The 21,398-nt window shown below is 52.4% G+C and overlaps 2 protein-coding genes across 3 annotated transcripts in view; one reads left to right on the top strand and one right to left on the bottom strand.

Moving 5' to 3' along the window:
* Positions 1 to 261: 261 nt before the first annotated feature.
* SLC5A10 (solute carrier family 5 member 10) overlaps positions 262 to 21,398 on the top strand; it is a 76,625-nt gene continuing 55,488 nt past the window's right edge. The window contains exons 1-8 of the mRNA XM_077316361.1: positions 262 to 408; positions 1,999 to 2,070; positions 2,203 to 2,307; positions 4,938 to 4,997; positions 5,805 to 5,909; positions 13,063 to 13,168; positions 14,093 to 14,173; positions 18,263 to 18,468. Coding sequence (XP_077172476.1) covers positions 298 to 408; positions 1,999 to 2,070; positions 2,203 to 2,307; positions 4,938 to 4,997; positions 5,805 to 5,909; positions 13,063 to 13,168; positions 14,093 to 14,173; positions 18,263 to 18,468 — 846 coding nt within the window. The 5' untranslated portion in view covers positions 262 to 297. The remainder of the gene's footprint in view (positions 409 to 1,998; positions 2,071 to 2,202; positions 2,308 to 4,937; positions 4,998 to 5,804; positions 5,910 to 13,062; positions 13,169 to 14,092; positions 14,174 to 18,262; positions 18,469 to 21,398) is intronic.
* FAM83G (family with sequence similarity 83 member G) overlaps positions 15,282 to 21,398 on the bottom strand; it is a 40,620-nt gene continuing 34,503 nt past the window's right edge. For both annotated transcript variants that reach the window (XM_077316358.1, XM_077316359.1), the window contains exon 5: positions 15,282 to 19,015. In XM_077316358.1, the coding sequence (XP_077172473.1) occupies positions 18,605 to 19,015 (411 nt within the window). In that variant the 3' untranslated portion in view covers positions 15,282 to 18,604. The remainder of the gene's footprint in view (positions 19,016 to 21,398) is intronic.

Raw genomic sequence — 21,398 nt, 5'->3', positions numbered from 1 at the left:
CAACAACACGCTCTATCAGACTGGGGGTGCATTTTTTATTTCCCGGGGGCTATTTTGCATCCGACTGCAGTCTTTTCCCCGTGGCGCTGACCCACAAAGTTTCAGCGGCTACCTTTTAGCTGGAGAAGTGAGGAATCAACAGCTCTGCGTGTGGCATCTCTCCCATCGCTTGCTCATTAAAAACTTGTTTAATGATCAATTCTGGGAAATGGCTACAAATGACCGAGCAAGAGAGCGTCCCTCCGGGGCGGGTGGGATTGTTCTCTCGGAGCTTCCACTGGGCCACGGAGAGCGACCATGGAAGGCAATTCCAGCGCCGGAGCGTTCCCTCCTTCGCCCCGGTTTACTGCGGCCGACGTGACCGTGGTGGTGGTGTACTTCGTGGCAAACCTGGCGGTGGGGATCTGGGTAAGGCCGGTGAGGCTTTTAATGGGCAGGCAAGCCATCCGACGCTTTTGGGGCCGATCAGGAAGAACAAATTATCCCAGATGAGAGTCAAGGAAGAGAATTTGGTGCCAGGGTGTTGGCAGCGTCGGTCTAACGGGAGAGAATAAATTGGGGGGTTGGTTGTTGGCATAGGGAGTCCATAAGTCCTGACCTCGACAGCCCCGGTTAGCCAGATCTCATCAGGTCTCAGAAGTGAAGCAGGGGCTGCCCTGGGGAGAATTTGGATGGGAGACCTCCAGGGATTATTCCGAGGACCACGAGGGGGGTCATGACGGAGAGGCAGGCCATGGCAAGCAACCTCCGGATTTCCCTTGCCTGGTGGCCGGACAGTCTCCTGGCTCTACCACATGCATGGAAGGGGGTGGGGGTGGAAGGGCCCACAGCAATGAAGAAAATAGGGGAGTGGAGGAGAAATGCTTGTAGGGAAATAATATTTTAGATTTGTCAACCCCCCCCCCAAGCCTGTTTTGTATCAAACTTCTTCTGGGAGGGGGGGTATCACTGTAGAAGAAGAAGAAGAGTTGATTCTTATATGCCGCCTTTCTCTACCCAAAGGAGGCTCAAAGCGGCTTCCATTCGCCTTCCCTTTCCTCTCCCCACAACAGACACCCTGTGAGGGAGGGGAGGCTGAGAGAGCTCTGAGAGAACTGCTCTGTGAGAATGGCTGCGACTGGGCCAAGGTCACCCATCTGGCCGCATGTGGAGGAGCAGGGAACCAAACCTGGCTCTCCAGATCCCAAGCCGCTGGGATCCCATGCACAGCAGAAAACATTTAAAAGATTCAGATATATGGAACAGACACACAGAGCATGTGCAGAGTGCAACATAACATATTGATGTACCAGGTGAAACAGCCTAGTTATTCAGAATTGAATTGCCCAGTAATAATTAATTTTAGATGTTTAGATCAAATTGCCTAGTGCTGATCAGACTCAGTCTAAATACACATTTGGTTCTTTGGCTCCGTTGGGGCCACTGAGGCATCTGGCGTTGGCTTGGCGTGTGTGACTAGAACGTGGCATTTGCTGCCAGAGGATGTGGTGATGGCCACAGGAACACACAGCTTGAAAAAGGGTGTTAGATGGACTCATGGAGGAAAAGTCTACCATTGGCTACTGGCTATTGGGACTCAGGGGAACCTCCACATTCAGAGGCAGTATACCTCTGGATCCACAGAGGAGAGCCTTGGCCTCTCTGCCCTGTGGTTGACCCTCCAGATGAACCAGTTGAGCACTGGGTGAGACAGGATGCTGGACTAGATGGACCCTCCCTGGTCTGAACCAGCAAGGCTCTTCTGAGGTTCCTCTTCACCTGACTATTGTAGGCTGCAGGCTACAGTGATTCATGGGCCTCGTACCTTCCACCATGGTCACTCTGTAGGTTGCCAGGTCCGGCCAGGAGATCTCCTGGAATCACGGCTAACCTCCAGACTGGAATGCTCAGCTCCCCTGGAGAACCTGGCTGCTTTCGCGGGGCGGTTCTATCTCATAATAATCTTTTGAGGTCCTAACCCATCAACGAACCTCCATCCCTATTGGTCTTCCCCCTTAGTCCTCCTGTAGGGTCAACAGGAACACGCTGAGCGGTTACTTCCTAGCAGGGAAGGACGTCTCTTGGTGGCCGGTAAGTGGACACAACCTTCCCCCTTCCCTGCCAAATCGGGGTCTGGGTGGGGTGCTCCCCTTGACGAAAGCCCTGCCCTAAATCAAAGGAGAACCATGCAAAATTTGGGAGGATAACTGGCTGTCTTTGCAGATCGGAGCGTCTCTCTTCGCCAGCAGTGAAGGATCCGGCCTTTTCATCGGGCTGGCCGGCTCGGGGGCCGCAGGGGGGATCGCCGTGGCCGGCTTCGAGTGGAACGTAAGGGTCACTTGGTGTTTTTAGAAAGACTGAAAGTAGAGAAAGGAGATTATGGTTTTGAACAATCGGAGACTGAATCTGGAACAGGATTATGTGCCAATGATGAACGTGTCCTTGCTAAGGTGCATAAACACCTGTTGAAATCCGAGACGGAGGCAGAACGAGAGAAAGAATCCATGATAAAAGAGGCTAAAGTATTGGGATATAATATACGAAACAGAGCACAGGGGAAATATGCGGCTGAAAGGAGCCTAAATTTGCTCCAAGTGCCAGTCTGAAAGAGAAGGTTTAAATTCGCCCCAAAGTTTAAAAAGCCTTTCGAATGTATGTTGGAGATGTGAGCAACATGGGAGGGGTATTTTACCACTTACAGCAGGGGTAGTCAACCTGTGGTCCTCCAGATGTTCGTGGACTACAATTCCCAGGAGCCCCTGCCAGCATTTGCTGGCAGGGGCTCCTGGGAATTGTAGTCCATGAACATCTGAAGGACCACAGGTTGACTACCCCTGACTTACAGCGTACATGCAAGAGAGCTAAAAAAACCCGTTATACAAATGCATGTAGTCATCCGGAATCCAGATTTAAAACCGAAAGATCGTGTATAAGCATTGGCGTATACCTGAAGATATTCCAGTTTGTGCTGGAAGACCTAAAATTGCCCATGTCCATTGGCAATTGGCCGAATATGCCAATACTTAAATTTATTTATTTGTTTTTATTTTATTTTGCTACATTTCTATGCCACCTTCCTTTAAATATCAGGGCAGTTCATAGAATCATAGAAAGGTTGGAAGGGACCTCCTGGGTAATCTAGTCCAACCCCCTGCACCATGCAGGACACCCACAACCCTCTCGCTCATCCACTGTCACCTGCCACGCCCTTGAACCTTCACAGAATCATATATATGGCCTTAAAGGAGAGAATGCCAAGGACTAAAAAAAAAGGAAGATTCTTTCATTTTGGCCCAAATTTTCTGTGATTCTCTCACCTTTGTTCAGGTCAGTGCAAAGAATCCCCTGGGGCGGGCTGGACACTTTAAGTGTCCTGGATGCCTTTTTTGCAAGCCTTCAGGGCAAACCAGGTGCAGAGATTGGCCCCCAACAAAACCTTTGCCTTGGTCTAAAAAGCTCCCCCAATTTTGTGCATGTCTTTGGCTCGGTCCCCTAGGTCGCAAATGCCCACGGGAGAATCCACACGGCCCTTTAATCTCAGCACAGGGGAGCCTAGAGCTGTGAATGTTCTGGTGGAACATTCTAGACTCAATGGCCATTGCCCAGATGCCCTTCAATTTGGCGTGCTTGGAACGGCGTGTCCGAAGGAATACAGGAGGGCAAATTTGGAAAGCTTCCTTTTGCAAAGGGCAGCGGGGACCCGAGCATGAAGCTGGCTACTTTTTGCCTTTTGTTGGGATAAAAACCATCACAGCAGCAATAGGGATCGGGGCCCCCCTCAGCCTTTAACATGGGCCAGTCGGACGGAATGATTGCTAACGTTTTGCACCTGCTCTCTGGAGGTCTCCTCAGAGCAATTTGGAGGGAAGCTGCTTCTCAGCAAGTTCCGGGATGCTGGTTAAAACGGCTTCTTGCTTTATAACTTTGGCTTAAATTCCAGCAAATATTTGGGCATGCAGCTTGCTCAGTGGGGGGTCCAGCACCCCCCCCCCCCAAAAAAAATTGGGCAGGTCTCCATTTTTGGCCAATGCACTGAGGCAATACATGGGGGTTTATGGGCTTGGCCTGCACCTCTGCAGTGCCCCCAACTTCAAAATATTCTCTGGGCCCAGGGGAGGGGTTGGGGCTTCGTGGCAGAGCCTCTGCTTGGCTTGCACAAGGTCCCGGGTTCAATTCCTCTCTTCTCCAGTCAAAAGGGCCAGGCAGGAGGGGTGGGCAAGACCCTGGCTCAGTCATGGCTAGTCCTCTCCAAGGAATTTGGTTTCTCATAAAGCTCTTGGATGCTGGTAAATATGCCTTCTTGTTTTATCGTTTTGGCTTAATCTCTGGCAAATGGGCATGCAGCTTTCTCCGCGGGGGCCCAGCACCCTCCCCCAAATTACTCAGGTCTCTATTTCTGGCCAATGCCCTGACTAGATACATGGGAGCTCAGTGGGGGTTTGTGGGCTTGGCATGCACCTCTGCAGTTCCCCAAACTTCAAAATATTATCTGGCCCAGGGGAGGGGTTGTGGCTTCGTGGCAGAGCCTCTGCTGGGCATGCAGAAGGTCCCGGGTTCAATCCCCGGCAATTCTAGTTAAACAGACCAGGCAGGAGGGGATGGGAAAGACCTTGGCTTAAGACCCTGGCTCAGTGGCAGAGCCTCTGCTTGTTATGCAGAAGGTCCCAGGTTCAATCCCCGGCATCTCCAGTTGAAAGGACCAGGCAGGAGGGGATGGGAAAGACCTTGGCTTAAGACCCTGGCTCAGTGGCAGAGCCTCTGCTTGTTATGCAGAAGGTCCCAGGTTCAATCCCCGGCATCTCCAGTTAAAAGGACCAGGCAGGAGGGGGTGGGAAAGACCTCTGCCTGCAACCATGGAGAGCGACTGCTGGTCTGAGTAGGCAATACAGACCTTGATGGACCCGGGGTATAAAGCCAGCTTCCTGTATGCACTAAGATTTCTTTCTGGGTTCTTTCAGGCCACCTACGTCCTCCTGGCTCTGGCTTGGGTGTTCGTCCCTGTGTACATCTCTTCGGGGGTAAGTGAAACCAGCTGGTCTGCACCTGTGGCATGGCCGCCTGCTCACCAGGCATTGTGTATTTGGCTCCATGGGTGTTGTGGCTCTCCCCTTCCCAGTGAGATCCTGCCAGTGGCTGTGGAACACGGTCCAGGCAGACCCTCTGATTAGCGAAGCATGTCTTAAGAAAGGACCCCAAATCCACTGGCCTCTGGGGGAGACACTGAGAAAGCCTAAAATATCCCCCTTCTAACATTTATCTCAAGAAGTGAGCTCCTCCCTGTTGCCAGCCTTTCAGGTGCGCCTGGATGCTGGCTCTTTTCTCCTGCTGCAGACAGACCAACACAGAGCAGTTCTTTCAGAGCTCTCTCAGCGCCGCCTACCTTGCAGGGTGTCTGCTGTGGGGAGAGGAACGGTAGGGGATTGGGAGCCACTTGGAGACTCCTTTAGGTAGTGGAAAGCATACAAACCAACTCCTCTCCTTCTTCCAAGACAGCATTGGTATAGTTTGTTGCAGCCGTTTGTCTGAAGACTGATCAATTTCCTTACTTGACACCCCACCTTCCTCCCCTCAAGAGGAACCTACTTACCCTGTTCTCTCCTTCTCTCTTTTATCCTCACAACAACCCTGTCAGGTAGGCTCGGGGAAGCTTGCTTAATGACTTTCCGTCTGGCCACGCCCCCTCTGCCTTAACCTTCTTCACAGGGCTGTTGAGAGGATAAACACGGAAAGAGTTGTAGACCACTTTGGCTCCTTCTCAGGGAAAGAAAAGTGGGGTACAAATGAACGGAATAATAATATTTCTCCTCCTTTTTATCTCCTGGCAGATTGTCACGATGCCGGAATACCTCCAGAGGCGGTTCGGCAGAGAGAGGATACGGGTGTATCTCTCAGTCCTTTCGCTCTTGCTGTCTGTCTTCACCAAAATATCTGTGAGTCCTGGAGGGCTAAAAAGATGGCAATTGGGTTACCCACAACTCCCAGAACCCCTCTGCCCCCCCCCCCGGTTGTATATTCATTTATTTATTTATTTATCATACTTGCTGAACGTAATGGAAGCCCCAACAAAATTTCTAGGTGCCAGGGTGACCTGGACTCTGGGTTTTGGAAGGTCAGGTTTGGTGAATGTGAGAGGTTTGGGTTTTCAAAATAAATTTTTATTAAACGTGTTTTTTAGTATAATACTAACAGTTGAAGTTTTATTCTTACGTCCTGCTCTTCCTAGCCGGCTCTGCCGTCAACAACAAAATAATATAATTTACATAATAAAAACAATCACTGTAGAAGGGAACAGGAAAGGGAAGGCAACTGGAAGCCGCTTTGAGACTCCTTCGGGTACAGAAAAGCAGCATATAAGAACCAACTCTTCTTCCTCTTGGTTGTAATGCAGAGATTTGATCAGCAGAGGGAGCTCTTGGCTAAGATTTCTTATATTTCCTGACTTCATAATTCTCCCAGAGCTGTTCTCACACAGGGGTTTTCTTAGACCTGTCTGTGCAGATCTGCTTAATGTAGCTTGGGCCATGCCTCTAAGATATCTTTCGGGTTTTTTATTTCGCTAAGTGAGTTTGATGGCTAAGCTAAGTGCAGACTTCTAATCTGGCGAGCCGGGTTCGATTCTGCACTCCCCCACATGCAGCCAGCTGGGTGACCTTGGGCTAGTCACAGCACTGATCAAGATGTTCTGACCGAGCAGGAATATCAGGGCTCTCTCAGCCTCACACACCTCCCAGGGTGTCTGTTGTGGGGAGAGGAAGGGAAGGCGACTGTAAGCCGCTTTGAGACTCCTTCGGGTAGAGAAAAGCGGCATATAAGAACAAACTCTTCTTCTAAATACTGCAAGCTGTTTCAAAGGTCATCAATGGATCAATTTTCTTGTGAAAGTGCGGTGGAGCGGTTAGTGTGTCAGACTGCCTAGATTGGGCCCAGGTTCGAATTGCAACACTCAATCAGCCTGCCCCGCCCCACAGGGCTGCTGTGAGTGGGCAGCCAGGGCCGCAGACGGGGCCCATGCTCCCAGTTTATCCTCACAACATCCCCACGGAGTCGGTCCGGCTGAGCAAGCCTGGCTGACTCAAGAAGGCCAGGCCTGTGAGTTCTGTGGCCGAGTGGAGATTCGAACCCAGATCTCCGGCTGCCGTCCGGCGCTACACCCATTGTGCCGCCTCCAAAAGTCTGAACTCTCCATCACCTTCTCGTTCCATCCTGGTGTCATGTTCAGACCTTCCTGTGCTGTTGTCTTTGGGCTTTGCTATCACACCCAGGTGTGACTGTGGAATTTCGGTCCATTGTTCTCCCCCGCTCTCTCCCCTAGCCCTGCCTTGGGCTTTACTCAGGCCAAAAGCTGCCGGGTTTTGGTTTTCCCCGCGGACGCATTGTCTCCTGGCCTCCCCGAAAGTCTTTCAATGGAAGGGATATTGGTCCCTCTTAGTCACTGACTTGTTCAGCCACGGAGCGACTGGCTGGGGCCAGGAGATTAAGCGAGCCTCTATCTAATTCAGGGCAATCGTGTTGACAGGAAACAGTCGCGACAGAAGTCTGTGAATTCAGGGCACGTGCAAGAAGACGACCAAGAAGAAGAGCTGGTTCTTATAAGCCGCTTTTCTCTACCCGAAGGAGTCTCCGAGCGGCTTCCAGTCGCCTTCCCTTTCCTCTCCCCACAACAGACCCCCTGTGAGGTGGGTGAGGCTGAGGGAGCCCTGATATTCCTGCTCGGTCATAGCAGTGTTATCAGTGCTGTGACTAGCCCAAGATCACCCAGCTGGCTGCAGGTGGAGAAGGAGCCAGGAATCAAACCCGGTTCGCCAGATTAGAAGTCCACGCTCCTAACCACGGCACCAAGCTGGCTCTCTGGACACCAAGGGGGGGTGTCCGTTCCTTCAGGCCTCAGATTCTGGTTCCGGTCTCCTCTGCTGTGCCCCGTACAGGCAGGGGCATTGCTGGGCACCGATGAGCAGGGAACGCTGTATGGTGTGAATGCAGTACTGCGTCATTTTTTTCCATATGGGTACAAGCTCATGTGGACGGAAGCTGTGCCTGCAAAGAAAATCCATTCTGTGCTCAGTTCTTACAGACCTCAGTTCTGTGCCCCAGTCTCCATGGGGCTTTCCGGTTAGGGGAGACCGTCAGGCAGCTGCCTGTGCTTAGGACGGGCTTCGGATCAGATAAGGCGAGACGGGACGGTCCTTGCTCAGGTGTAGGGATGCCAGCCTCCAGGTGGGGCCTGGGGATCCCCTGGATTTACAGCTCATCTCCAGTCAGCAGAGATCGGTTCCCCTGGAGAAAAGGGCTGCAGAGAAGGTGGACCAAAATCCCTCCCATATACCTAGCCAGGCACGTAGAACCTCCATGTTCAGAGGCAATCTACCCCTGAATAATCACACTGGGCCGATTACGATGTCTGTCATGGGGGCCTATTGTGGTTCCCCGGTTCTGGTCCAAAACAGAATTCGGGACTCAACGGTCCGTGGTTCTGATGCCGGGGGCGGGAGGGAGGTCTCCTTCTGGCCTCGTTGCTCCATCCCTGAGTGGAGACCCCGGCAGCTTGCAGAAGCACGTCCGAAAAGGAGTATTTCTCCTGCCGAAATGAAACCCACAAGGTTTCCGACGCGCTTTGGTTTAAGCTCCCCTCCGGGGAGAGAGGTGATGTGAGGACAACTTTCTCGGAAAGGGGTGGGGTGGGGGGAGTTGGCCCTAAAACATCTTGGGGGGGAAGAATTCCTTTGATGGCCTGCCCTGATCCGGGCACAGACAGCCTGAGCTCACCCCAAGAGTCCTCCCCCTTTGCCCACCCCCTGGCCGGGGGCCCTTGGGCCAGACTTCAAAGGCCTCTCTCGCAGTCCCCGTTTTTATGAATGGAAACGCCGGGTTGTTGTTTTTTTTAATGTGATCCCTGTCTTTTGGAGCGAGCCAGCACCGTGCGCTCTCCGCACCCGTCCGAGAGAGACCTGCGAGGGAGAAGCAGTCGGGGGATTGTGCTTGGCTCATAGCAGGGAGCGTGATGCTTGTTATATTTGTAAAATACAGCACAGGCAGCTGGCAGGAGCCCTTCCGTTCGCTAACCCGGATAATGCAGAGCGCTCTGCTGGGAGTGCTGCTGAGGGCAGGGTCCCCACAGGTTAAGTTCGCAGAAGGGAGGAGCACTGGGCTGCTTAAGGGACAAAACAGTGTGCTTGCGACGAGGAACAACTATGCATAGAAAAAGGAGAGGCCTGTTTAATTGTTCTTGGCAGCCGTCGGTGGAGTGGTTAAGACGGGCGGCTTCTAATCTGGAGAGCCGGGTTTGATTCCTCGTTCCTCCCCCACCTGCAGCCAGCTGGGTGACCTTGGGCCAGCCACAGCACTGATAAAGCTGGTCTGACTGAGAAGGAATATCAGGGCTCTCTCAGCCTCACCCACCCCACAGGGTGTTTGTTGTGGGGAGAGGAAAGGGAAGGCAACTGTAAGCCGCTTTGAGCCTCCTTCGGGTAGGGAAAAGCGGCATATAAGAACCAACTCTTCTTCTCCTTCAGTAATCTCAGGCCTCTCTCAGCCTCCCCTCCCTCACAGGGTGTCTGTTGTGGGGAGAGGAATGGGAAGGCGACTGGAAGCCACTTTGAGCCTCCTTCGGGTAGAGAAAAGTGGCATCTAAGAACCAACTCTTCTTCTTCTTCTTCTTCTTCTTCTTCTTCTTCTTCTTCTTCTCCTTCTCCTTCTCCTTCTCCTTCGTTCTGGCCCTGAGGAATAGAAAATCCTGCTCACATTTTTGTTGGGTTGAAAGGCCTAGATAAAGAAACAGCTTGGAGACCTCCTTGAGTTCTCCTTCGGCTTGCCGGGCATACCCCACCTTACCATCCCTCAGACATCTCCCCTGTTCTCTGCAGGTGGCATTCCTGCGCATCGCCCTGTGTCTTTGGAAAGCTAAAACCACAAGTCCAGTTGGACATCTGGGGCTTGTCGGGGCTTCCGTAGGCAGTGACACAACCGTGGTGTTGAAACCCACCTTTGTGAAGCTTTGTGGACTCCCGGGTGTATGGATTGTGTGGTCGCCACCCCAGTCCTGCCTGGTTGGCGCATGAAGCGCATGTGGAAATGTGTCCGTGTTGTCCTCTGTCTTCGGAGGCGTGCTCCCTCATGTACGGATGCCTCACTGCCCTGAGGGGGGATGTGCTCAACTAGGTTGCCCCACTTTTCCGGTCTTTGTCAGCTTCCAGAGAATTTTCACGCCCTCCATTTGGAACGAGTCCTGCGCACTTTGCCGGTTTACGACAGAGCGATCTGGAAACCCCTGTAGGAATGCCAGCGCTCAGTTGCCTCTGATGTGGCTGAGAGCCGAGAACAGAGGCCATGGCTGGTAATAACAAGGTCACCGGCGCACATGCTCTTGGGAAGCTGCAAGCCATGGCGGTGTCCTTTCAGGGCCGATTTTTAAAACGAAAGGTGCCCAGAATTGGACACAATATCCCAAGTGAGGCCTGAGCAGTGCAGACTAGAAGAGGGGTCATGATTTCCCTTGCTCTGGATTCTGTGCTCCCAGCAATGCAGCCAAATAGCACACCCTAGCCGTCTTAGCTGATGCACTTAGCTGACCTGCTGCGGAGAAAACTCAGGAGCGATCCCACGTTGAGGACGAGCCGTCTGGGAAAGGGCCTTCTCTGTGCGCTGGTGGAGTGTCCCGTGAGGAGGGAGAAGAAGGGCGGATCGGGCCGGCTTGCTTGAAGTGCCAGGTTGCTGCGGGTGTGTTGGGTGTGCCCCAGCCGGCACCGAGTTCTGGTTTTAATCACGTTGATTCCCTGACCTGATTTTGATCGAGCTTCTATGGCACAAGGATGAGGGCGTTTGGGGAATTTGGAGCCACTGGCTTCAAACAGTTCGGGGAGGGGGCTCTTCTTGATTCTGGTGGGAGAGCTTGTTAAAACTCTTTTGAACTGTGGTTTGTTGGACTTGGGAATCATAGAATCCTAGAGTTGGAAGGGGCCATTGAGGCCATCTAGTCCAGCCCCCTGCTCAACGCAGGATTAGCCCTAAGCATCCTAAAGCATCCAAGAAAAGTGTGTATCCAACCTTTGCTTGAAGACGGCCAGTGACGGGGAACTGACCACCTCCTTAGGCAGCCTATTCCACTGCTGAACTACTCTGACTGTGAAAAATCTTTTCCTGATATCTAGCCTATATCGTTGTAAGGCAGGGAGAATGTGTACGCTGCCTTTCCAAAGAAGCACTGAATCATTCGCCCCCACCCCCTTCTGGGGACCAGGCTGGCGATCTGGCGATCTCCTGTCTCCTGATTGTGATTTCTGTTTTCAAAGTCTCACTGCGGATAAATTCCGGTGGGTGGCCGTGTAGATCTCAAGCACGAGGAGAAAGTTTGAGTCCAGGGGCGCCTTTAAGACCAAGGGAGCCGGCCGCTCTGCTCTGCCCCCTCTCCGTTTGGCCCACGTCCTTTTTGCGGTGAAGCCTCCAAAACTGCACGCGGCCTGCTCTTGTTTCTCTTAGTGTCCACAAGCAGCCCATCCGAACCCCCTGCTGCCCAGAACTGCATTTCCTAGCTAGCTTGCAGGCGTCTCCTTTTTGTCACCCAGACGCACAACTCTTCCCTTCTCCTTCTTGACCGGCACCTTTTTCTCCGCTGCCCCCTTTCCCAGCACGTTCAGGTCTGACTGGGCTCTATTTCGGTCTCCTGGGGTGTTCGCCGCTACTCCCAATTGGGTGTCTCCTGCGAGTTGAGTGAGGAATCTTTCCAAATCCTCATCCAGATCATTGATACAAGTGTTGAAAAGCCCCAGACCCGTAGATGGGAGTCCTCTAATAATGCCCAGGATCGCCCTGCAGAGGTAGTCAGTGGCCAGCCACCTCTGTCCCTTGCCCTGAACTGAATGGCTGAGGCCAGCCTGATCTTCTCAGATCTCGGCAGGTAAACTGAGTCAGCTCTGGTAATTCCTGGCATGGGAGACCACCGAGGCAGCCAGTGGCCACGCACCCCTGAACATCTCTGACCTCGAAAACCCCACGGGGTCCCCATAAGGTAGCTGCCTTTTGACAGCAAGGCCGGGGGAGCTGTAAGCGTGTCCACGAACTGGCCTTCTCCTAGGAAGCAAGGTGAATGCTGGGGATTCTAGTCCTCATGAGGGTGTTTTCCAGGCTGTGTGGGACCTGGAAAGGCCCATGCCATCTCCACCACCTGGGTCACACATCTCCCTCCTAATCCTAGCAGCATTTTGGCAAATCTGAGCGTTCAAGTGCACAGCCGGCCCCCCTCCTGGAAGAGGGTCGATCCAGGCTCAGGGGCAAGCTGTGGAAACCTCGCTTGGCCCGGCTTCCCGAGGAAGGGCGGGCACCAGAGGGACGGATCTGTCCAAGCCGGGGAGTGAAGGCACCGGCTTCGCCCCACCTGCCGCCTTCCGCGTTGCCGCCTGTGTCATCCCGCCCCGGCAGGAGCCGCAGGGCAGCGGAAGGAACTGCTGAGCTGGCAGAAAACAGGGGAGGTGACGGCACTCCTTTGGCAGGGCTGCTGAGGGAGGGGCAGAGCAGTTTTGCTCGGCTGCCAGAATGATGACCCACTTGAATCTAGGTCCTTGGCAAAGAGGGGGAGGCGGCCAGGCAGGGCCTCGGTGCCCTCAGGTGCGGGAAACCTGGGGCCAACCTCACAGGATTGTTGTGAAGTTAAATAGGGGATGCTCACCATGAACAAAACCCAGAATTCTTTGGAAGGAGGGGGGGATAGGTCCTTGGCTACCCACAGGGGATGGGTTGGGGGGGGGGTTGCCAGATCCAGCCTGGAAATGCCTGGAGATTTGGGGATGAAGCCTGGGGAGGGCAGTGACCTCTGGGGTGCAATACAGTTGATATCTACCTTCCTTCCTTCCTTCCTTCCTTCCTTCCTTCCTTCCTTCCTTCCTTCCTTCCTTCCTTCCTTCCTTCCTTCCTTCCTTCCTTCCTTCCTTCCTTCCTTCCTTCCTTCCTTGTCTCTCTCTCTCTCTGTCTCTCCTTCTGTTCTTCCTTTGTTCCTTAATTGCATTTATTACCTGCCTGGCTTTACGCAGCCTCCGAACCAGAAGGCCTCCGTCCATGGCCCGCTCAGGCTCCTGGCTCTGTTTCCTCTTGCAGACGGACCTGTATTCGGGGGCCCTCTTTGTCCAAGTCTGCCTGGGATGGAACCTCTACCTCTCCACCATCTTAATGCTGGCCATCACAGCGGTGTACACAATTGCAGGTAAGGCCCTGGTGGCCCCTCCTGGCTCTAGGATTCTGAGGATTAGTGCCTCTGAATATGGAGGCTCTCCTCAGACACCATGGCCAGGGGCCACTGATAAAACCTCTCCTCTATGACTCTATCACACCACCTTAGGTAGTCGCTGATTTCTGTGGCCGTCACTCCATCCTCTGGTAACAAATTCCACATCTGAATGACTCCCTGTGTAGAGCTTGGTTAAGAGCAGTGGGTTCTAATCTGGACAACAGGGTTTGATTCCCCACTCCTCCTCCTCCACGTGCAGCCGGCCGGGTGACTTTGGGCCAGTCACAGTTCTTGCAGAGCTCTCTCAGCCCCACCTAACTCACAAAGTGTCTGTTGTAGGGGGAGGAAGGGAAAGGTGATTGGAAAACATTTTGAGACCCATGAAGCCTGCTGGGTAACCCCAGGTCAATGTCAGTTCTCTCAGAGTTCTCTCAGCCCCATGTGCCTCACAGGGTGTCTGTTGTGGGGAGAGGAAAGAAAAGGCAGTTGTGAGCCGCTTTGAGACTCCTTCAGGTAGTAAAAAGTGGGATACCAAAAAAAACAGCTTCTTCTTCTGTGTAAAGTAGTATTTCCTTTTTTCCACCCTGAAGCTACTGCCCATCAGTTTCATGGGAAGCACTCAAGTACCAGGTGGAGAAAAAATTCTTTGTCCATTTTCTCCATCCCATGCATAATTTGATCAACCTTCCCCGCCCCCTTAGTTGTCCCTTTTCTAAACAGAGAAGATGCAAACCCTTCAGCCTTCCCTCACAGGGAAGGGGCTCCAATTCTCTTCTCCTGCCCACCTGCTTGTACCCCAAAAGGGGATGCTTCCGGAACCTCTGCAGGAGGTACAAAGAAGGAGGGGCTGACCATCCTGTACTGGGCATCCCTGTGAGTATGTATCTTTGTGTATTGCAGGAGGCTTGACTGCGGTCATCTACACAGACGCCCTACAGACGTGTGTCATGCTTGCAGGAGCCGTCGTCTTAGCAGTGATTGGTAAGGCTCGGGAACGCTTTCTTCTCTCCCCCTAATCCCAAACCCTCTTCCCCATTTAGGGCCGGTCCAGTGTAGCTCTAAAGTGGACATGGAAGCTGTAATTTGGGATATCCCCCCAAAGCCAGAGAAACAGGAAGGACCAGGCACTGCTGGAGCTGCCTCAACCCTTTCCCCGCCCCCAAACAGCTGAGCTGGTTCTCATTCTTGTGTGTGTGTATGACTCTCGACAGATTTGTATCTCAGGGCTGGATTGTCCTGACGGTTAACTTACAATCGTGTTGTTCTACTCCCCTGGTGGAATTCTGGGATTTTCCGAGCGGTTGGCTGCAGAGTTTTGTGCCTGGAGAGGCAAGATATTCTCCCCTAAGCAGTATCTTTGGAATCGCCATAGATGTGATTATATGTACAGACAAACAGGCACCTTGAATGATGGACATTCCAGCCCAAGCCTCCATGGGATAGAGCCTGCAGTTGTCCCTTGGTGTCCTAGTGTCCAATGGGAAGGCCTTCGGATGGGGACATAGGGGGGCTGCAAAGCCAGCTGCGGTGTCACCTCACTTTCAGTACACAACCAGGAGTCGCATTGATTTATTCATATACTGATATACACAGGGTAGCTCTAGGAATCATTGGAAAATCTATGGTAAAACACCATAGAGTTTCCCGTGATTCCTAGAGCAGCTGTCTGCCATTTCCATTTCCCCCCAGGGACTGATCTAGCCAACCCGCTCTAAATGTCCACATCCATTTGCCACCTTTGAGAGCTATATCTGGGCTAACTAGGTTTGAATCTGTAGCCTGCCATTGAAGCTTTCTGGGGGCCTTGGAACAGTTGCACAGTCTCTTAGCCTAACCCACCCTACAGGTTGGTAGTTGTGAGGATAACATAAAGGAGGGGAGAATGTCACCAGAAGTGGCTTTGGGGAGAAAAGCAGGATATAAACTTTGAGGAAAAGCAAGATATAAATCTCAAGCTAAAGCAAGATATACATCTCAAAGTGCATTAAATCTTTGGTTCCAAAGCATCCTAAACACTGGTGGTGATCCTAAATGTGGCGTTCCTTGCACAAGGATACCAGATTAACGGCAGAACAAGAGAGATGGGCCATGCAGCTTTTTGAGCTTTTATTTTTTAAATCTGTAAACAGTTTCTTCAGGAAGCTGTGCGGGAGTTAAAAGGAGACAGTCAAAAACAGCAGCAAGGTGAAACCTTTAGAACAAGGTAAAATCTTCTCTGTCCCCTGCTGACCTCGGACAGGGTGTTGCATTTCTCTCCCCAGCTCCCCAGGGGGAGTTGGCATCTTACTTTCTCAGTTCCTGCTTATACCCAGAAACAAGCTTTGTCAGTCTTGGGGGGTGTTGTGAACTCCCTCACTTCTCTCATCTGCTTGTTAACCTTTGTGCGTTACATTATTGCTATGCACAGCTCTGGTCAACTGCCTCAAACTGATTGTGGGTAGGATTGCCCAGTTACTTCTGTAGCCTGCTGGGTGACCTTGGGCCAGACGCAGTTCTCTCAGAGCTCTCTCAGCCCCACCTGTTATGGGGAGAGGAAGGGAAAAGTGGTTGTAAGCCGCTTTGAGATACCTGCTGGGTAACCGTGGGCTAGTTCTCTCAGAGCTCTCTCAGCCTCACCTACCTCACAGGAAAGGGAAAGCCATTGTGAGCTAGCTTGAGTCTCCTTTGAGTAGTACAAAGTACGGTACAAAAATCAGCTCTTCTTTTGAATGCATGCATACCTATCCTCACTGTTTCAATGTATCTGAATCCGTGTGTGTGCTCAGGAAAGCTCATCCCTTGAATAAAATTTGGTGGGTCTTCAAGGCGTCCCCGGACTCAAACTTGGTTCTGCTGCCCCAGAACAAGGTGGCCACCCACCTGAATTGGCCGCAGGACAGGTCATTGCGAACCAACTCTTCCCAGGCTGAGGCTTTGAGGTGTCTTTTAAGAGGGATCTGACCCCCAGAGCCCAAATCTCCGGGAAGGTCACGTGTGCAATTGGTGTTCTCGCATGTCTCCTGTTTTGGGGATGGGACCTGTGGGTAGGAACCTTGAGCCTCATGACAATTACTGTATGCATGTGGCTGCTGGGAAACTGCCTTTTTGGGACCTTCCGCACGTAACCAATAATCCACTCCAGCGACTGTTCGCAACTGGATTTTTTCCGTTTCGCTCCGTAAAATTCAGTTGCGAAGAGAATCGGAAGTGTGCGGAAGCGAACTTAGTCACCCGGAAAAAAAACAGCATTGGGTGGACACGGCTGGCACAGAGACGGCTCCCACGCCCTCCTTGGGCCGGCTCGCCCACTCAGTTGCCATGACGAGGCGCCGAAAAGATCTGGAATTGTTAATTCCTGTCGGCGCCTGCCACAAAAGACTTTAAATCTCTCCCGCCAAGCCGCCGAGAAACCATGACGTAATCCACTTTCTGTCAAACCTAGCTTTCTCTGAGGGATTTGTGGTTGCTTCCGGCCTTGGGCCCTCCTGTGAAGATGGGTGTTTTGTCTGAAAAAGGAGAAACCTTGACCTGAAGACACTAGTAAACCCAAGGACAACGCAAGGTGTTTAGCAAAATTCGAGTGCAATAGCACCTTGAGAGCCAGTCATGTCTCTAATCTGTAGAACTGGGTTGGATTCCCCACTCCTCCTCCCTGTACAGCCATGAGGGTGACTGTGCACCAGTCCCAGTTCCCTTGGGGCAGTTCTTGCAGAGCAGTTCTGTCAGAGCTCTCTCAGCTCCACCTGCCTGTTGTGGGGAGGAGGAGGAAGGGGATTGTAAGCTGCTTTGGGACTCCTTCAGGGAGTGAAAAGCAAGGTATAAAACCCCGCCCTTCTACCTTTTCTTTAATGAAAATCCAGCACAGGGATGACTTGACCCTTGCCAGTGTCGTCCCCACCAGCAGATAGGAGACTTCATTGTCTTTTAATGCAGTAGGAGGTGGTTTAGTTGAAATAAGGGGTGGGGGGGTCCAATGTGTGTGTTTGTTCCTCTATTGAAAACTTAGGCTTGTGGAAACCTGTTTTAAGCGCGGAAGGGGAGGAGTGGAAAAGAAATACCCTTCACAGCCATTCTTACATATCAGTTACTGTAGACAAACTGGGGGGCGTTCCAAGTTTGAGGGAAATGTACTCTGCGTGCCTTTTCTTTACAAAGATATTCAATATTTGTTCTCCAAAACAGAAAGGGACCCAGGTGCAGCGGGGAATGGGTTGGGACACACAGTGAGCCCTCGGAGGGTAACCCTCTGCTGAACACCGAGCCTGTGGGCCCTTTCAGAATTTGGACACAGCATGCCACAAAATGGCTGCTGCAGGAGGCGGAGCTTGCCACAAAATGGCTGCCACAGGGAAGATCCTTGTGCTGCAATGCACAGCCAATCAGAAGCCTTGTTGGGCACGCCCAACCTGGGCACCGTATTGGAGACTCCTGGCGTAATGACCCTCTGTGGTGGCGGGAAGAAGGGGGCGTGCAGGCATGAAATGGTTTTGGCAAGTGCTGGGCATCCTCGGTCACCTCCTTCCTCAAAGAACTGAGTTTGCTGCTCGGGCCAGCCGTTCCCTTTAATACTAGCAGGAGCCGTTGCAAAAACCATTTTGAGAAACGTCTTTTTGTCCGAGGAGGCGGGACTTGTGCAAACTGCAAAGAGGAGATCCTCGCTTATAAATAAACTGTGCATCACCCTATGGACTGGGCTTCCTGTTCCCGTACTTTCCATTCCCCTCCCTCCCTGGTTTCATCCCTTCCCCAAATCCCTTGTAGATGCGGGTGTCTGGATTGGGAAATTCATGGCAATTTGGGGGGGGGCATGGAACTTGAGGAGGGGGGCTTGGGGAGCTACCTCAGCAGGGTGCAATCCTGCCCAAGCAGCCGTTCCCTCCATGGCTACTGATCTCTGCTATCAGAAGACCAGCTGTCACTTGTAGAGATATCCGAGCCTCACTAGAGGTCTGGGACACGTGCAGGAAGGAATCAGGAGGGGGCAGGCTCAAACACAAGCCCCTTTTAACCCTCCGATCCTCATCACATGCCCTCTTTTTTATTTTAATCGGAGCCCTCCTTCTCATATTCCCCGCTCTCTTTGTCTTCCAGCTTTCGACAAAATAGGGGGCTACCACAACCTGGAAGAGGCCTACTTGAACGCCGTCCCCTTCACCATCATCCCCAATGCCACCTGCCACCTGCCCAGGCCGGACGCCCTGCATCTGTTCCAAGACCCCGGCTCGGACGACTTGCCCTGGACCGGCATGACGTTCGGCCTCACTGTTCTGGCCATGTGGTATTGGTGCACAGACCAGGTATGGATTACCACCTCTTCCCCCTCTCCCTGCCGGCTGGACCCACGACAGCAGGAGTTTCTCCCGCAGGTTCCTGGGCTTCAGGGCGCAATCTGGCAGACTCCGTGGGTCTGGAGGGACCTCTCCTCTCCAGATTCTACTGGTCCTTGTGGCTGGTGGTTCCATGAGGTTTCCTCTTAGGGTCAGACAACTGGGACACCCTGTGCTTCAGATGTTTCGATTGGGACAGTTTGGACAAAGGGATGCCCAGAGGAGTCCTTATTTCTTCCGGCACCCTCTGGCTTTCGTGGAACGGGGACAGCACGCCCCCAGTTGCTCTTGAGAAGCTGCCCGTCCCTTGGATGTTGCCTTGGAGGGGACGGCTGGGTTGACTGTGTTTGCCAAAGCCGTTGTTTGGCCGGCCGGGGAGGCCCTTTTTAGCTCTTCCTCCATCCCGTTGGTATTGGCTGTCTCCTGGGATTCTGCCCCGCTGTGCCGCAGGGGTGCCGGTTTTCCTGCAGCCTGTGGGGAGTTGCACCCGGGATCCGTAGCAGAACAACTGTGGTCCCTGTGGTCCAAGCAGAAAAGAAAAGAGGCAGGAGATTAAACACGAGGGATCTCCCGCTACCTTGAGTATCGCCGAAAAGCAAAATGAATTCAAATTAATAAAAACATTTCAGATTTATACATCTTTTTCCCACCATCGACCTCCATCTGCGGATACCTAGATCATCAAATTAGGGCCGCAATTGCACCAAACGGGTGTTTCTGCAAACTTGGGTGACTCCTCCAAGTTTGCAGAATAATCTGAAAACTAAAAAAGAATAAAGGAGGGGGAGCAACCCTGAGATGACTTGGCGGACTCTCATCCAATGGCTTAGCTTCTGAGAACAGACAAGATCATGCTAGCCTGCTCGGAGCCTCACACACATACACAATCCAAAAGCTGACACACCCATGGGTCATCTCGAATGTACCTAAAGACAGATAATAACATCTCTCAAGTTGAATTAACATGGAAGATGGAAACACGTTGTCATTGCTTCCGGCATAACCCAGAAGAGACATCACCGCACAGTGAAGTCTGGGTGACGCTCTAGTAGTTGGGCAAGAACTCTATGGTAAATTTGGCATCTACTATAGAGTTTCTCCCAAATACCAGGGCATTGCTTAGATGTTGCCAATGAGATGATATCACTTCCAGGTCACACCAGAAATGGCTTGGCCTCTTTTTCTCAATAAGTCCTGACCATAGGCCAGCTGATTGGAGGGATGATCGCTTTAACAAGGGGAGTCTGGAAATTCTAAAGAGGCCCCTAATTTGGGTGGGGGTGTTCTCACTTCCTGACTCTGTCCTGATTGGCTGATGCTGGTGCTCTCACTTCCTGACTCTGCCCTGATTGGCTGAGGCTGGTGATCTCACTTCCTGACTCTGTGCTGATTGGCTGAGGCTGGTGCTCTCACTTCCTGACTCTGTCCAGATTGGTTGAGGCTGGTGCTCTCACTTCCTGACTCTGTGCTGATTGGCTGAGGCTGGTGCTTTCACTTCCTGACTCTGCCCTGATTGGCTGAGGCTGGTGCTCTCACTTCCTGACTCTGTGCTGATTGGCTGAGGCTGGTCCTCTTACTTCCTGACTCTGTCCTGATTGGCTGAGGCTGGTGCTCTCACTTCCTGACTTTGTCCTGATTGGCTGATGCTGGTGCTCTCACTTCCTGACTTTGTCCTGATTGGCTGAGGCTGGTGATCTCACTTCCTGACTCTGTGCTGATTGGCTGAGGCTGGTGCTCTCACTTCCTGACTCTGTCCAGATTGGTTGAGGCTGGTGCTCTCACTTCCTGACTCTGTGCTGATTGGCTGAGGCTGGTGCTTTCACTTCCTGACTCTGTGCTGATTGGCTGAGGCTGGTGCTCTCACTTCCTGACTCTGTCCTGATTGGCTGAGGCTGGTGCTCTCACTTCCTGACTCTGTCCTGATTGGCTGAGGATGGTGCTCTCACTTCCTGACTTTGTCCTGATTGGCTGAGGCTGGTGCTCTCACTTCCTAACTCTGTCCTGATTGGTTGAGGCTGGTGCTCTCACTTCCTGACTCTGTGCTGATTGGCTGAGGCTGGTGCTCTCACTTCCTGACTCTGTGCTGATTGGCTGAGGCTGGTGCTCTCACTTCCTGACTCTGTGCTGATTGGCTGAGGCTGGTGCTCTCACTTCCTGACTCTGTGCTGATTGGCTGAGGCTGGTGCTCTCACTTCCTGACTCTGCCCTGATTGGCTGATGGTGCTGCTCTCACTTCCTGACTCTGTGCTGATTGGCTGAGGCTGGTGCTCTCACTTCCTGACTCTGTGCTGATTGGCTGAGGCTGGTGCTCTCACTTCCTGACTCTGCCCTGATTGGCTGATGGTGCTGCTCTCACTTCCTGACTCTGTCCTGATTGGCTGAGGCTGGTGCTCTCACTTCCTGACTCTGCCCTGATTGGCTGATGGTGCTGCTCTCACTTCCTGACTCTGTGCTGATTGGCTGAGGCTGGTGCTCTCACTTCCTGACTCTGTCCTGATTGGCTGAGGCTGGTGCTCTCACTTCCTGACTCTGTGCTGATTGGCTGAGGCTGGTGCTCTCACTTCCTGACTCTGTCCTGATTGGCTGATGGTGCTGCTCTCCCTTCCTGCCCCAGGGGGTGGTTTGATTGATAGCTTTAGCTTTTTGAAATGGTTGAATATTTGGGGGTGGAACTACAGAGGACAGTGACCTCAGAAGGGAATAACACCAAATTTTCCACCCTCTAAAGCAGCTACTGGCAAGGATTTTTTGACCATGTCCCTTTTAGGATCTCTCCTTCAGTCCCAGGGCCCCCTGCAATAGGCAGACTGCTTTTCCAATGAACCAGGCTTAAAAAGGCCTGAGCTAAGAGAGAACTATACTCAATATGCTTTGTTTTATGTATTTACTACATAGATTTC

The sequence above is a fragment of the Paroedura picta genome, chromosome 17, assembly GCF_049243985.1.
Source record: "Paroedura picta isolate Pp20150507F chromosome 17, Ppicta_v3.0, whole genome shotgun sequence".
In the NCBI taxonomy this organism is placed as follows: Eukaryota; Metazoa; Chordata; class Lepidosauria; order Squamata; family Gekkonidae; genus Paroedura; species Paroedura picta.
Note: the sequence above shows the minus strand (reverse complement) of the source record. Positions and strands in the feature narration are given on the sequence as shown.